The 18001-nt window shown below is 40.8% G+C and overlaps 1 protein-coding gene across 1 annotated transcript in view; it reads right to left on the bottom strand.

The window, feature by feature from the left end:
* The window catches only part of SPAG17 (sperm associated antigen 17), a 98448-nt gene extending 81799 nt beyond the window's left edge, over window positions 1-16649 (bottom strand). Inside the window, exons 1-3 of the mRNA XM_062618253.1 lie at window positions 16545-16649; window positions 8648-8788; window positions 8186-8245 (exon numbers count right to left, since the gene is read on the bottom strand). Of these exons, the coding sequence (XP_062474237.1) occupies window positions 8186-8245; window positions 8648-8788; window positions 16545-16640 (297 nt within the window). The 5' untranslated portion in view covers window positions 16641-16649. The remainder of the gene's footprint in view (window positions 1-8185; window positions 8246-8647; window positions 8789-16544) is intronic.
* Window positions 16650-18001: the final 1352 nt, after the last annotated feature.

Genomic DNA, 18001 nt, shown 5'->3' with positions numbered 1-18001 from the left:
CCTCTACCCAGTTAAGGATGACATTCTTACAGACATAACTACTGTTTGCTCTAGTTATTCAGAGATTTCAACAAAACCACCACAGGAAAAGCAGAGAACTTTATACCAAGCTGCATGCATGCAGGAAACCTTATCATCTAGGAAGCAAAATCAGAGTCCCACCAGTGTTCTAAAGCAGGTTTTAAATAGATGAATTTCAAAAGGTATCAAGTTTCTTTCCTAGAAAATAAATTGTCAGCAATTTTGAGTGTTATGAATGGCTGCAGGCCAAATAATTACAACTAAGAGTCGTGAAATAATACATGCAGAAGGCACTGCTTCTAGAATCAGGAGTATAAAGAAAATTTGCTATTATGAAATGGAAAGATTAATATGTTCAATTGTCTCATGTAAATAATAAAACCCAACTTCTCAGATTTGAAGAAATAGAAGACTAGAAGACACAGATTGCTCTCCTGCAGGAGCTCAAGACTTAGCCCCAGCTTCAGCATTCAGAAATCCTGGAACTTCTAAACTTGGCATATTGTCCTTAGAGGGGTCCCTGTAAAAGGATACTGAGCTGGATAGCCTTTAGAAACTAACTGCAAACTACAGTTTCTGGGACTGACTGGTTCATTGTAACAACAGTTCAGTCTCATGGAATATATTAATCCCAAATGGAAGGCATATAATCTGATAATTTAGAGGACTACAGAGGCCATTACTGATCACGCAGCAGTATCAGATGCTCTGACAATGGCAAAGACTTGTGCAAAAACATGGTGGTATATCTTCATGCTGGGTAATATTTTATTCTTTTTAGGTGGCATGGGTTTCCTGTATTTGAAATAAAAATCCCTTTTCTCTTATCCGAGGCTTAGAATTATTTACTTTACACATACCTTTCAGGCCACTAGGATGGCCTATATCATTAAGGCATCGATACTGTACAGGCATATACATAGAAGACAGAACTAAGCAAGTTCTTTCCAGAACTAAGCTGTTCTGGAAAGGCAGGTGAATCCAGGTGCATGCCTTTTCTTTTACCAGGACATTTTTTTTTCCATTTAGCCAAGTTATGTGAAGGCATTTCACAACAATAATCTATTTTCTTGGATATTGGTACTAGCAAGGCAATTGTCTGTGCAAGCAATTTAGCAAGCGCAAAGTCGACCAGTGAAAGGCATTATGAAGGAAGAATTAAGCTGAATATGAAGGCAGAAGCTCGTGCAGCTTCTTCTCAGTGAGGTCTTGTGAAATCCTCAAGATATCGAAAATCTTAGACTATCTTAACATTATCTAGGAGGAATGCAGATAGCCCAAGTTTGCAGTTCATATGAAGAGGCCAAAGATTTGTGGCCTGGGATGTGACAGCATCTGTTTGGAACAGTTTGGCATAGCATAATCTGTTCCTATTCAGTTGGCAGCAGAGCAAACTGAATTGCTTTTAAAGGTCTCCTGTAAGATAAAGAGTAGAGTAAATCTAACCTCAGCTGATACTGGGAGTCTTCCAAAACTCTCATTCATACTGATAGTCACAAATGCTGAAGACCAACGGGAGTCGTGAAACTTGCTAAACCTGTGCTAATATATTTTTTCCTTATCATTGTTTTAAGTAAACTAAACTAAATACTTGGACCCAGGAGGCAAAGTAATTAAACTTTCCTCAGAAGGCCATAAATATCTCAGGTAAATGTACCAGCTCATGTAGTGGGATTATTTACAAAACATACTATGTTCTGTACTATGATGTATCTGGTAGGAGCTTGGTAACAGATGCAACAGAGCTGAAAACAGATGAGTATATAGTGCCCACAGGAGGATACAAAGTTCCTTACCCTTCCCTGGAGCAAGTACCTCCCTAAAAGGCATCTTCATTTAATAACTCCCAACTGTTTCTTGAGCATTAATCCTCTACATATTCATACAGTGTAAGGGCCAAGTCCTTCTGCAGTAAAATTCTTTTAACTTGCATCCACACAACAGCACTTGACAAGGACTGACTGGAAAATTGTTCCGTTTTGTTACACCATTTGAGCCTGCAGTATTTGTTTTGTTCTGTACTAAAATGAAAAATAAGATTAAATCTTTCTACCCTTCTCACCATTCAGTATGGCTGCCAAAATTGTTTTGACTGTCAAACCCTCTCATCAAAACAATGACACCAGACAAGTTTTGTTTCCCGAGCTGTTCCATTTTACAGCAACTTTTAAAATTAATTTTGTTCTACAGTTCAATGAAAACAATCTTTTATTACAAAATAGAATTCTATTCACATGCATTTTTAGACTGAGAAGGCTGGGGTTTAATATGATTATCTCCAGATTTGATAAAGCCTATTTTTGATCACCAGCCTTTCGGATGGTGTTTTGTCAAAATCTATACACCTCCACAAAAACAGCACATTTAATTGTATGTTTCCATAAGAAACCAAAAGGCTTCCTTAAAAACACTCCTGACTAGCATTATCTCTGAACCTTTTTTCTTCATTGGCACTACTAACAAGCCTTTGCTCCACATGCTGCACATCTCCCAGTAGCTTGTACACTCCTTGGGTGAACACAGTCCTTGCCATAAGCATTATGTCTGTGACACTAAGAGTTCTGTTTTCTCATCAAGCTAAACTCAAGACTTCCGATTTTTCTACCCTAGGTATTTACTATAATCCTTAACACATTTACTATAATCCTCAACTACTCCTTGTCCCCAGCACTGCCCTCTTCTCTTTGTTGTCTTTTCCCTGAAGACAATGATGAGCAAGTCTAAAATGGGGACAGTAGAAAGGTGTAAGATAATAGAAAGGTAAAAGGTATTCAAGACCTATTGAGAGATAACATAAAAGTTATTTAGCAACAGAATAGCTATTCTTAACTCATTTCTTGAATGAAATTCATGCCATTGGGGTGAGTAATAGAAGGCAGTTTTGAGTAATTATGCACATGCACACACACATATTTAAAAGTATATACGACATAAATCTATATGATATAATTATATAGAATACAATATAAACATACACACACAGTTCCAATTTAAAGTGGATCTTCTCTTTGCATCATGACACCATCAGCACTTCAAGTAGTTTACCACCAACAACCCCTACTTCATAGGTCTACATTCCACACACTTCTAGCAAAGCATTAATTCACAGAAATGCTTAAAATTTGCTTTAAATTTACTGCTTCCTGGCTAAATTCATTCCACTTCTCTCTCCTTCATTTGTTCATTGTAATGTTTTATTATCCCACAAAAGTTCTTAATATCTTGGCTTATGTATTTTGTGTTGGAAGTGACAGGCAAGGAATCTGTTTCATTTACACCTAGAAAACCCAAGAATCCTTCTGTCTCTGCTACAGCCTATTGCCTACTAAGTCAGGAAGTACTGTGAGCATTACACAATTTCCCAAGGATTCTGACATCACAGTCCTAGGGAAAAAAAAAAACAAAGAAAAAAGTCCATGTACCATATAAATAATTATAAACCCATGCAATATTCTATTCTAGGCAATAACCTTTTAGTTCTCAAAATGAGCTGTACAAAGCATGAACTAATTTAAGATTTATATGGAAGCACTCAGCTGAACTGGATTTTAATGGCAAAACTGTGCATATTATGCTTGGCAGTGGAAGGATTTAATTTCGGCGTCTCTTTGCTTTGTTAGTTGAAACTGCACAACCAGATTGGTGCCTCAATATGCCTGGTGATACGGGTTGGCTGTTATGTACCTTGACTCAGGCAGAAAAACTGGCACTTCTCCTGCTTTTATCAGGCCAGAAGTTTGAAGTATCTGAGTTGACACTACCTTCCCTTTAGCGAGGAGGTAAAATAAAGGGAGGTTTTATGAGAACCATTTGCCATGCAGATCTGGAAGCAAGTCAACAGGAGAATCAAACAGGTCCTGTGTTTAGCCAGTGATGACAAGAAGCAGAACAATTTGTAATCAAAATACTATATTCTATTCTGTTTAAATATTAATAGTTCCAGCATGTTATATCAAGCTAATGTTTACTTGCTTGTCACATGCAAGAATCAAACAGAGATAATTCAGTGAAATCAGATGGGTAACAGGATAGCCTGATTTAAAAGCCATCACTATTTCATATGTAAGGAAGAAGAGCAAGAAAAATAAGAGCAAGACAACATGGAGTCATGGAGTCACAGAATCAGCCAGGTTGGAAAAGGCCTTTAAGGCCATCAAGTCCAACTGTTCCACAGCACTGCCAAAGCCACCACTAACCGATGTCACTGAGGGCCTCACCTGCACAGTTTGGGAACACTTCCAGGGACAGTGGCTCCACCACTGCCCTGGGCAGCCTGTTCCAACACCTGACCACCCTTTGGGGGAAGGAAATATTCCTAATACCCAGCCTAAAACTCTCCTGGCACAGTTTAAGGCTGCTTCCTCTTGCCCTATCCCTTGTTCCTTGGGACAGGAGACCAGCAGAGATAAGGACAGTAACAGATTTTTTCTTTTAATTGGCAAGAAAAATATCACTAACATGGCATTGGTCTGGTATTATATGGAAACAGCAGAAGAGTCAATTAAGATGCAGGAAAACTAGGGCCAAGTAGTGATTATTCTGCTTTATATTTGGAAAACCAACAGCTAATATGGTTGCACAGCTTCCTTCATAAGCTGTTATCTTCAACTGTATCAACAGAACCTTGCAAAAAGGCAGGTTTTAAAGCACTGCCATCCCTATATATACACATTTACTTCGGCAGCATTCACTGTGGTCTCTTGGGAAAGTAGATTATATTTACACTTGAAAAGCAAGTCTGAAATCCTCATACCTGACCAGAAAAGTTAGCTCTCAGAGAAGTGATGTAACTCCCATTTCAAACCCCTTGTAAGCCAGAACAGTGTAAACCTTAACAGTATAAGCCTAAAATACCAGGCATTTACACAGCCCTTGCCAACTACAACTGTGAAGAACATAGAAAGCATTTGTTTTTATGCATATACTTTCATATATACATGGATATAAAATTCTACCATGTTTAGGAGCTTTTCTAACTTATGTTCACCTCTATCTGTTCTCAAGGATCTCAGGAGTGCAGTGCATGCTGCTCATGCTGCCTCCCAGCCTCAAAATGCAGATGTAGTTAGCTATCTACCCAGCTGGAAAATATTTATGATTTATTTACAATTAAGAATGATTTATTCTGCTCCAGTCCCACAGAATTCCAGGATGAGAATGGGCCATGATTTGTATTTGGCACCTGATTTGATTGTATTTTTCAGCTTGACAACTACGGGTAGGAGCTTTGCTGTGAGAAACCAGAATTAATATCTTAATCCTTGACAGGAAGTGAAATATAGATTAATGATTTTGATTGCAATTAAGCCTTTTTGGTTACACAGCGTGGCTTATCCTGGAGATGAGTCAGAGCAGTATGGAAGGACACTGCTATTACAGGACTTCAGTTTTGCTGGCTTCACAAGCACAAGGACACATTTTGAAGGCAGCAATCTAGGATCTACATCCAAACAAAACTGCTCGTGTCTGCCACTTGGGACTTCTTCAGCCTTCCACGAGCCTTCATCCCAAGCATCTCAGTTTATCCGAGAGCCACACTAAACCATCTCGCCCAAGGCTCTGTCCAACCTGGCCTTGAACACTGCCAGGGATGGAGCATTTACCACTTCTCTGGGCAACCTGTGCCAGCGCCTCAGCACCCTCACAGTAAAGAACTTCTTCCTTATATCTAACCTGAATTTCCCTTGTTTCAGTTTGAACCCATCACCCCTTGTCCTATCACTACAATCCCTGATTTTAATTTTTCTCTGTTGGAAAAACTGTCCATGATAAGTTAATTATGAGATTTATTGATACAGAGATGTACCATTTTCCCTTCCATACACAAAGAAAAAAAACATTTCCATGGCATCTTTACGAGAAAAATCAGTCTAAAATAATTTAATTTAGCACTAGAATTCACACAAAATTACCTCTCAGGACTCCTACTCCCATCAGGTCACCTAAGAGACAGAAAAAGTGTTACATATCGCTTTCTCCTGGATTTGGAAATCTTTTAGCTACATGCTCATAAACCCTGCTCTGATCTTCTTCACTTTGTACAATAGAAGTGATATGAAATACAACACAGTAAGATGATAGAAACTGTGAACTAATTTAGAGTAGGCAACAGGTATATAATATATAATTAGCCTGCAATATACCAAGAGCAGTCAGTTAAAGTTTGCTGTCTTGCAGGCGCTGCAGACCTCTGCACTGAAATGTATTAAAACCCCCTGCATTTCAGTAGATTCAATGTGCAAGTCCAGTGACATGGGTACCAGTGTTACTATTAATACCACTAATAACCACGTTACTGTGCATGTCATCATCCCCAAACTGACACACATGTACACGTCATATGTTCAAACATCATTAAATGTCGGGAATCTCATTTACAGTCTGCCTAAAAAAGAATATGCTCTTGTGGAAATGCCAGCATGTTGAATCCTACCACAGAGAAAAGAATTGGTATGCGGTGAAGACAGAAATGCTCTCAGAAGAACATTTCACAACCTTGTTTCCTCTGCTAACCTCAGATTCGTTTCTCCTTGCTGTAGTGAAAACTCTGAAAGCACAAGCTGCACATGTACTTTAGGTGAATGCTCAGGAGCAAATTCTGCCCAGAGAGGCAGGATCTTAATGCTCGTGGCAACACGATCAATCTTCTAATTCGCTACAGCCAGAACGGAAACTGAGTCCAAGCAAAAGGTCAGAACAGGCATTTTATATTCTCTGCTAAAGGAGGGAAGGAAAAAAAAAATGTCCTTGAGGAGTAAAGTAAGTAGCTAATGAGACACAGCACTGACAGCTGGAATTTAATAGGTATCCACTTCACAAGCAAAATTGCTCTTAGTAATTAAATACAGGTATCATACAAAGCTGCTGCTCAGAGCTAGACTTCAGAATCTTTCTGTCAGTAGGACTGAAGAGGTTTCATATACCAGGTAATATAAGGGTGAGTTTGCCTGGGAGGCTAGTCCTAAACGAAGAGGGTTAATTGCATAAAATTCACAGTCATGTCAGTGGTAAATAATTCCAAAGGGACTTGTTCAGATAGTAGTCTGGCATTACTGAAAAACAGACTACAACTAAAAAGACCTGTTATACAGTCCACCAAAGCCTGAGACACATAAAAAGTTTATTAGTCATTGCAGGACTAAAATGCAAACAAGATCTTTTTAGAGGGATCCAAAATTCTTTATGCTCCAGGTCTGTAGGGCCATAAAACTACCTGAGAAAATTTTAAACAATCTTCTAATTAATCACAGGATTTTATAAGTTCTCGCAAACTGTAAGTAAAACATTAACAAAGTAGGAGGAAGTACTCTTTGCATAAGCATGGTTGCTAACGCTGTTGACATGCCCCACTAGATGAACCTGGGTAGAATTTAACATCAAACTGAGATTATAATGGATACAAGCACACAGAGATGGGGTTTCATTTATAGGACCGCATTCCTATAAACAAAGGTGTAAGTCTCTCAATTCCTGGGAGCATCTGAGCAGGATCTAATTATTTTTCTGTAATTTGTGACACCACCATCAAAATACGACCACATAACATATAGAATCATAGAATGGTTTGGGTTGAAAAGGACCTTAAGATCATTGAGTTCCAACCTCCTGCCATTGGCAGGGATGCCTCACGCTAGACCATGCCATCCAAGGCTCTGTCCAACCTGGCCTTGAACACTGCCAAGGATGGAGCACTTACCACTTCTCTGGGCATCCTGTGCCACTGCCTCACCACCCTCACAGTAAAGAACTTCTTCCTTATATCCAGCCTGAACTTCCCCTGTTTCTGTCTGAATCCATTATCCCCTGTCCTGTTCCTACAGTCCCTGATGAAGAGTCCCTCTCCAGCATCCTTGTAGGCCCCCTTCAGATACTGGAAGCTGCTCTGAGGTCTCCACACAGCTTCTCTTCTCCAGGATGAACAGCCCCAGCTTTCTCATACTTTACATAATAAAACTCATACCCCTGGAAAGACATCTTCACCTTTACTTGATCAGCAGTCCAAAAGAACATTGCTGGTATCACATAAAGAAACCAGCTGAAGCACCTAGATGGTCGAGTGCTTTTACCAGCAATATCCACTTACTCAGGTGTGCATAACAATCACACAGCTGCATGTGCTTCAGAGTAAAAGAACAGCGACTTTGCAATACATATTTTCACCTACCTCATAGTACATAGGCACATCTGTAACCTTTTTTCCCTTCTGATTCCCTGAATCTCTGATCTGCAAGAAAATAAAGCATTCTACTGTGAGAAGATTGGAAGTTTACACATATTATTTTACTCATTATTCTCTCTTACAAACACTACACTCACACTCCAAAACACGAGGAATCATCTTATGGTACCCCTGTACCTTAGTGAGGGAGTTTTTGTGTTCAGGAGCTTGGAGAAAAGTCTGCAACAAAACCTCACTACTTACAAGGAACAGACCAACTTAGACAGTAAACTTTTCTATTTTTTAACCCCTATGAACTACTGTAACTTTTAAACCTTCCACATTGAATATTGACCTTCAATTGAATATTGAATAGAAAATGTATAGTTACCATAGACTGAAGAAGTGAGTATACAGAAGCGAGATTCAGGGTTTGGTTTGTTATCAAAAGTTCCTTTCTTGGAATACCTGTGTGAGAATGTCTTCACGTGTTACGACGCTGAAGAGCTTCCGCTGTGGCACCCGCATAGCAAGAGACAGGGCCTTGGTGTGGATTTCATCCTCAGTTCTGCTCCCAACAACAAAAGCAATGCTAGGCTTCCAGTCATCCTGTTTTCCAAAATAAAACATTTCAGGTATTAAACCTCAAGCAGACAAAACTGCTTCTCTGCAGTTTCAAGGACTAATCCTGTAGAGATGGTTACTGCCTTTAAGACGTATTAAACATCACTGTATTAATCACATCGAAATAAAATGTATAAAACCCGAGAAAGCATGCACTACATTGTCCCAACTATCTCTGCCATCAGGTGGCAGCATTATCCTATAAAAACCCCAAACGCCAACTAACAACCTCTACAAACCTCAGCGGCTGCATTACCATCACGCAAAAAGAAAGTAACTTTTAAATGTCATTTGACAGTTCAGTAAGCAAACAAGAAGTGAACTTTCAAAATATGCATTATTGCCATTGAACATTATTGTGATTATTTGCTGTAGTAATAGTAATACTAGTAATAATAATAGTAGTAGTAGTAATAATAATTTCCCAGCTCCCTCATGCAGGGAATCAGACAATGCCCACACACTAACTCCTAAAGACTGTAGCATTATTTGTATGATGTTTTATGAAGCTTTAATTATGCACAACATAGTTCTTGGACGTTTTCACCAAGTATTGTGAACTAAGAAAAATAATTTTTCAAAGGCAAATTATATTTCACTATAGGAATTGACAGGTTAAAACCACTAGGAACTGTCAAACATTTGCAGTAAAATAGACAAATTTTAATGAAAATGATCTGATTTTAGCACTACAGAAATGCAAAACAAGACAAGATTGGAATACATCATTTAGTGGTATCCATCTGCAAAACCTTCCAAATGTTATTGCAGCAACTTTTCTGGCTACTCTTCTTCCCCATTTCTTGTGCTTGAGCCTACTGTAATCCCTTTCACAAAGTGAGTGGCTATCTCCAGCACATCTACATCTGACTTCAGAGTCTTCTTTATCAGCATCAGTGGCAGCTGAACCATAAGCACTTCCAAGGGTTGTACTCTACATCAAATCACGTGTAAACTGCAAGCTACCAATAAAACTGCATAAAGGTGAATATGGAAAGAGCTTCAGTAGCTCCAGGTAGTCTCAAGGTGGTGTCACACTGATCAGGACCAGGCTAAGCAGATTCACATACTACTTTAGCAGGGAAAGGTTTGAAAGACAAATTTCAGAGAGGGCTCTAACTCTAGGATTTTGATGGAAATATTTTCATATGTGTGTATTACGTACAAAGTCCTTATGAAAAAGAGGAACAAAACCTGAATTGATGGTAAAGAGAGGGAAAGGATGGTTCCAAAACAAAGTTAGATGTAAATGGTAGAAGGAGAAATTTCTTTTTCCAGTTTTACTATACCCTTCTTCATGTGCTCCTTCTCTTCGCTGAAAAAAAGGCCTTCCTAAATGTTTGCAATTTGAGTCACTGATGACTTCGGATGAGAGAAAGCAACAGTTGGCATAAGTTTCAAACTAGTAAATGCTTGCATGGAGGGAAACTGTCATACTCTTAAGATATCAAAGCATAACATCACGTGTAGATGGCATGACATGATTGTAGATGTATATGTAGATGGTATGACATACAAGGAAAAGATTACCTTCATTGCTAAGGGTGATCTTCTGAAACTGCAAGTAGCCACTGGCAGATACTTAACCCAAAAGGGCTCCATAGTTCCACACATAAACTTCCTTAATGTTTTATAGCAGCATAAAAGAAACTTTAAACTTTTTAAATGCAGGACAGTGCAAGCAGATTGCTGATGCTTTAGAAGCATGCAAACACGATGGAATTCATGAGAGTGTCCCACTGACCTGAGGCAGCAAGCACTGCTCAATGGAGAAGTGGCAGCAACAATAGCCTGTATAGGGACTATACACTGTATTTCTTCCCCCTCCTTCTACTTGGGGGGGGGTGACAACAATACCTTCTCCTTCTTAAAGCTGCCAAGACAGCTACTGGTGCACAGCACTACAAAACAACTAGATATTATGATATTATCATCAAAACACACGCACAGGAGTTGCAGTTAAAGTTGTCATATACAATGAATTCATGTTAAAAGTTGTCATTGTATATTTGCCAAGAACTGGACAGAAAACTTTGCCATTCTTTGAACAGAGAGCATTTACTTGTGTACAAATGCACAATTCTCCACACTTTCAGAACTGAGATTGAAATGCCCCTGTGTGGCAGTGTCATGGTGCTCCTAGGGCTCACCACCTTTGAACAGTCATCCATCCATGACATGGGCTAATGAAACAACTGATACCACTACGCTTTGCTGAGGACCACCAAGAAGGGAACTGGGCCCAGGAAGTCCCACAGACAGATGCTGACAGCACAAGAGCAGCAAGACTCAGGAATGTCAGGTTCTAATCTAGATGCTAGAAATATGGTCCAACAGCAATATAGAGCCCACCTCCACAACTTCCTGCAGTTCTTCAGATATACAAAGAAATCTCCATCAGAGCATCCTAAAACTTCTGCCTTATGCCTTCTTCAGTTCCTCCTTAAAACATGCTGGTATCTTGGTACCCACAAATTAAACCTGCTAGTACTGATTAACACTATCCCACAACAATGTTTGTGAAACCTGTTTCCCTATAGTCTTGTCTCGATCTTTCTATCCCTTAGTCGCAACTGTCCCTATCTCATTTCTCTTTCCATTTCCACTCTGTTCCTCATCTGACTCCCACGGCTTCTTGTAATGCTTCCTGCCATCTGTGCATTCCTTGATCCCCTAGTTCTCATCCTCAGTCTCCTTGTCCAGCTAATCCCTAGTTTTAGAATCTAATCTCACTTCCAGCTTCCTCCATCTCCAGGTTCCTTCTCCAAATCTTTATTCTCTAGCCCCTCTAATGCTTCCCAAGCACTTCAGAGTTCTGTTTAAGCAAGGAGACTCTTCTTCACGTTACTTATGCAGTCCTTAGAAAGGCATTACAGGCAATGGAGAGAGAATTTTCCTGATTTCCCTAGCTGCAAAATAACTAAAAATATATTGTTTTTATTAAAAAGGTACAATACCTGGGAAATGGAGCTAGAGAAATACCAAAATCAGCTACACACCAGAGAACAATCCAGAATTCCCACTCATCTGTTTCTAGACTGACTGATTATGAAGCCCTTTCAGAAGGGCTGAATATTGGGAACAGCAACTGAAGTCACTAAGCACAGTGAATGTGCAGCGTTAGTATATAGTTTAAGGTGTTTAATTGACTATGCTCTTTTATGACCTTAAAAATTATTATTTTTGCAATATTGCCCTTATATTATCAATATTGTAACAGTATCCTTAATGTTCAAGGCACTGAAAGGCTAGAGAAGAAACAGACCCTGCTTCTACAGCTCACCACCTAAAATCACAACATAAAAATGAGAAGAAAAAGTAGTAAAACGTATACGGTTACTTTAAAAATATTTTCTCCCTCAATATACAACTGCTCCTCTACTTAGTTTAATTCTTTCAAATGTTATTGTAGAAGTGAGACCTGAGAAAGGATCTGAAAGAGGATAGATTAGTGACCCTAAGGCTACCTGAACTGAGGTTCCCAGCTTAAAGTACATAGAAATAACTACTGAAAAGCATGGAAACAGCCTAAGGAGGCTGCCATCCAGAGTATAGCCCAAGCACTATGTACTGTGAAAAATGACAACCAAAATGCAGGGAGTAGACAGCCCACAGAATCAACAATGCTGATTCAAGCACCAATGGGAGAAAAAATGAAGCTGGAAACATGGTGTTGGTAACCGAATACTCCTTAAACCATCTGCACCAAGCTCCACTTCAGGGGAGGCCAGACCACTCTCACTGTAAAACATCCAGTGACAATCACTGTCACACATGACACTGTCACCACCCCGTTTTAAAACTCTTAGCCACGGCAACAGTTGAAATGCACTGAAGTCTTCTCCTGTGTTAGAAATAACCACCTATGTGGGAAGCTTGTATGTCCCTCAGGTGAAGGGGCTCCAATCCCAGCAAGACCCCCCTAACTCTGAAAGCTCCAAGTAAGCAGCTAGCACATCTCGTTTTCTCTGCTTCATTTCCTAGCACAAAAGGGCAGCAGCTCTAGATAAGGCATTTGAACAAGTCAGCTCTATTGTTTATTTCTGCAGTACCAGTTTCTAGATCTCTGCCCAGGAAAAGCATCAAGCAGACATCAAACACCCCACTGCCATTTCCAAGCAATCTAAGTAACCATCATTTTGCAGCATAATTTATGCTTATAGTATTTAATGGTGAGGTTTTCTTCGGCTTTTTGTTGGTTAGTTTTTACTTAGTTTGTTCTGTTTTGGTGTTTTTTTTTTTCCTTAGGCTCACAACTAATAGCTCCATTTCACTGCAGCACAATTCCAAATTTAACAGTAACAGCTGAAGAGAAACAGTTGAAAACTGAATTTCCAAGCATCTGAGCATCAAACAGCATGACTTTTTTAATCTGATTGTTTCTTTAGAAATCATGAGATTAATTAGTGATTTCTGAACACTAAGGACAATATTACACCTAGCACTCTTCACTTTAACAATGGGGGGGGGAGCTTGCAAATCAGTAGACCATAGAATCATAGAATGATTAGGGCTGGAAAGGACCTTAAGATCATCTAGTTCCAACCCCCTGCAGTGCTGGGAGAGGTTGCTCCTCAGGGATTCTGTAGCTTTAACATAGTAACTGTGTAGGGCATCACTGCTCAGAAACCTGCAAGTCCATTTTCATTACCTGCTGACTGGCATACACCTGGATTACTAAGGGATTCTGATTTTAAGACACTGAGCTTTTGCTGTATAATCTGGGCAGGTTAAAGAATATCAAAGCTCAGTTGAATATTAATTTCAGCAATATGAATAGTTATGAAAAGTGAAGCCACCCCATTTAGTACATTTTTAATGGTTTTACAAGGTTGAATTTCAGTTCAATTCGAGGGCCCTAAAATGGTAGTAAACTGAGAGAAACTATGCAGAAGGCAGGTCTGAGCAGAATGTGGCTTTCAGGTGCTATGAGTAGTTACACTAGATAATAAGAACATGAGAGATAGCAGTTATTTTAATCAAGGGCTGTATTTGCCCAGAATTTAACTTTCCCTTAGCAAACATCACCCCTGAACTACTTAAAACATGCAGAGTTTCAAACTAAGAATTTTAATTTATATTTTGTAACTTAATCCTGCAGTGAAGCCAATCAAAATATCTTAATATCTGGCAGCAAATACAGCTTGCAGACCCATGTTCTTCTGTGTAGCACACTGCAAACAACGCAATTTATATAAACTATAATGTGGGGCTCTGCAAAATCCATATTTCCTCTGTACATGGTTTTAAGCTGTCTGTTTGCCAGTTTTTACAGTGTGTTTAGTAAAAGCAATTATTTGGTTAGTAAATACCATTTAAATCATATTTTACTTAGCATTCCCATCCATAAAATCTTAACACCACTGGTAAAATGACTCCTTTTCATAGATCAGACTAATAAAATATTGCAAGTCATAAACACACATTAAAATGTGAAATTTCATTGCTTGGTCTATCTGGTACAATTTAAAACCAGTTCTAGTAAATTCCGTTTGACTCCACTAAAGGGAAAGAATATTTTCTAAATTGATACAAGTAAAAGATCTAAAATTCCTTAGACATGAATCACAAAGAGAAATTTGTTTAATTGATAGGAGTTCCTACCATCTCCCAAGTAATTTCAGATTCATATCATGTACACACGTAGCATGCATATCGCATACAACTATCGAGCAGGAGTAAGAAATAATTGTGTGCACTGTGTCTGATGACACCTAGAATTAAAGATGCTCAACACTCTCTTTTACAGGCTGCTTTCAGTTCCTGAGCTTTATATATTCACGTTTAAATCTTGTATGCTATACAAGTACCAGGGCAGGGTAGGGTAGGGATAGTATGGTTGGACTATTTGCAGAATGAGATTTGATTTTTAACAACCACATTTATCCTTTAATAAACCCCCCCTATGTGATTAAGTTATTAAGATATTCAATTCCCTCCATGTTCAAGAGGAAGGAACTAAATTTGGCAGCTCAGCCATACTCGTGTCAAAGATGTGCTTTCACAGAGCATGTTTATTTACATTAAGTATACCCACATTTGGCCATACTTGATGAATCTCAAGTCACAGAATCCTTACTCATAACAGATTTGTTGGCATTTGCCAGTTTTGCGCTGAGCTCCTGCCCATGACTGTAAGAGCTGAATAAGACTTTTCCTGCAGTAAGAAATGTCAGTGGCTGCTCAGCATCAAAGAAACCTGAGTTCAAGCTGACTGCAGCAGGGAGACAGTTCTGCCCATGCTCCCAAGACTTCTGCTACAGTGAGACAGAGAAAGTGGAATTAGCTTAACTGGAACAGAAAACAGTTGGACAGTAAGAGAATTAAGGAACCAAGGAATCTGAATTCAGTCCCCATGGGTACAGGCATTATGATAATCTTTAATTAGGTGATCACATTTCCCCTCCCTCCCCCTTACAGAATTCTTGCCCTATTCAGTGAACATTTGAACATTTCTTTCCATCTGCCTCAATGCATGGTCCTGAATAATCCTAATTCTGGCATTTTGAACATTTTATCTCCTACCTTTTAAAATACTTCAGTACAATGGCTTGCATTTACCAAATGTAATAAATTTCACACAGCAGCAGCAGGGCAAACAAAGCACTTTGTTCTACAAATTCACTGGTCAATATCCACAACCACAGTAAACATCCCCATAAAGAAAAAATATCACTAATTGGCACCTCGCTATGCTAGTAAGCATGGGAGAAAGGCCAGGAACTAAGGAGGTGATGGAGACTAAACCTCCATCCCCTTCTCATGCTTCAGGGAGGCTCTCCTGAGGTATGGGAGAGATTCATAAGCAAGAAATAGCTCAAGCACCTTAGAACTCTACTGAAAAAAACTATGTTTTAGGGAAAAGAAAGGAAACAATGGCCTTAGCAGCTTACTTCAAAAAGTGATTTTCTTTGGCTAAACTTGTACTATACAGTTACTACCAAATGAAAGTAAAAGCAACTCAGTATTTAAGAGATTTCTGGACATCTGTGGCAACCAATTAGCCAGTTTAAAAGCCTCCTCCTGAACTCAAGAGCTCCTCGTACATCAATCAAAACTGCTGGCATGTTAAAAAAACAAAGAAAAACAAAACAACCAAAACCACAGCAACAAGAAAAAAAAACTTTTTTTTTTTTCTTTTTTTCAACAGGGCATAACAGAACCCATGGCACAAGGAAGCCATGGAAGTCATTTGTCTCACTTGCAGCAGCAGCCCTAGATAAACACACACGAGGTAAATATTATTGTTTGCTAAACTCCTACCCTATTTTGAAACTAAATTCTCTCTTGCAAGTCAGGATTTATTAGAGTTACATTGCTTACACAGAACCTGGAAACCTAAACATGCCTTGAGATCCTTGCAGGCTGTAAAAGAAAATAAAGAAAAAGGGGGGAAAGCGCCTTTTAGCTGCACACACTCAAGCAGGAAAATTACAGCCTCCCATTTTCAACGCTACAGTTAATGCTGTGTCAGCACCTCCATCAAACCTCGCTGGTCAGCAGTTTATGAGAAGTTCACTCCGAGCCGAAACTTGGCACCCAGAGCCTCAGGAAGAGAAGCACCGAGGAGGGAAAGCAAGAAACACGCTGGGTCGGGTCTGCTCCTCTCCCCGGAGGCACCTCACCGGACCCCCAGCAGCTACGCTGCGACCACCACGCCAGCAGAGCGGCGAGAGCTGCCTCCGCCCTCATCCCTCCACCTTCAAGCCCCAGGGCCCGCCCTCCCCTCGGCCGCCTTCACCTCCTCGAGGTGGGCGGACACCAGCGCGGCCTCCCAGTTCTTGCCCACGGTCACTGCCGGGGCGACCGCATCGGTTTTAGGCCGCTTCGGTCCCATGGCGGTGCGGTGCGGTGCGGGCGGCAGAGCAGGTCCCACGCGTTGCCCTAGCGACCGGCTCCCGGAGGGCGTCGCCTTCCGGCCGGGCCGCTCGGGTAGTAGCGGGTGAACAGCTCCGCGGCAGGGCCTGGGCCCGACTTGGGGCGGTACCGGGGTTTCTGTAGGGGCGGCAGGAGCTGCGCTGGTTTTCGGACATTGGCATCGTGGTGTGCCGCCCGGGCGGGCAGCTGCGGCCGCCTCCTGCATGGATGCCTAAAGGCGAGGCTCCGGTGGGGCTGCACGGGAAGGGCTGGAGCCGCTCCCCGGGTCCCGGAGTTACCAAGTTAAACGTGACACCCCAAGGGCTGCACGAAAGCGGGCACCGGCGGCTAGCGGTGTGCCTGGGGAGGTGCTGCCGCGGGCCTGGAGCATGACCCGAACGCAGGTGTGGGCAGGCAGCCTGCTCCCAGGCCGAAATCACTCCCCAAACATTACCATATGTTACAGCGCCGGGACCAGAAGGGGAGAGGGAGGCACAGTTGGGAGAAAGCAGGAGAGCTGCCAAGATAAAGAATTCATTACAGAAGGAGTCATGTCGTGATCTCACACTGGAGACGAGTGAAATATTCTGTGTGATTTAACATTTGGTGAAAATACCCCAAACCACATGCTGCCCTTCCCCCAGCCCCTTCTACCGACCGGGGTTGCTTGGAGCCTCCAAATCTTTAGTTTAATTTCATCGGAGCCTTAAAGCCTTGTTGTGCAGTGCATTGTTGCTCTAGTCAATTTCAGTGTGGGATGAAACCGACCTAGTGTATGCGCTGAATAAAACACCTTTGGTTACACGGTTTTAGTGGAGAAGTAGGAATTTCATATGGGATGTAACAGGCAAATTTCACATCATCTTAGTTTGCAGAAGGCTATCGTCCCTGGGTTTGCAGACAGTGATGTAGTTTATAACATGGGAAAGCTGCACAGTAGATTTGCCAACACCCATAAACATTTTCCCCCACCCTGTTTCTTGGCTGGTGTCCATTTTTCTCTTTTTGAGTTTTTCTTTTGTTGTCCAGGAGAAAAATCAGACTTCAGTTGTTCACAGAAACAGGCAGTGCGACATTCCCACCATGCCCTTGTTCTTCATTGAAGTTCTGGATAAGCAGCCTGTGCCTGCTGAGATGCAGCAACAGAGCACGGGAACAGGGCAGGCTCACCAGCTGATGCTGCACAACAGGGCAGAGGTGCAGGGCAGAAGGCACAGATAATAGTGCCAAAGAAATATCCTTACTGTGAACCACCCTTCTGCTTTTTCATGGCTCAGCTTTTAGGGCTGGCTGAAAGCTTCAGGAGGACCAATGGTAGAGGGTTGTGCACCCAGATCCTGA

This window comes from Pezoporus occidentalis, unplaced genomic scaffold (genome assembly GCF_034315485.1).
Source record: "Pezoporus occidentalis ecotype Australia unplaced genomic scaffold, CSIRO_AGI_Poc_V1 ctg104, whole genome shotgun sequence".
NCBI lineage: Eukaryota > Metazoa > Chordata > Aves > Psittaciformes > Psittacidae > Pezoporus > Pezoporus occidentalis.
This window is presented reverse-complemented; position numbering and strand designations above follow the sequence as displayed.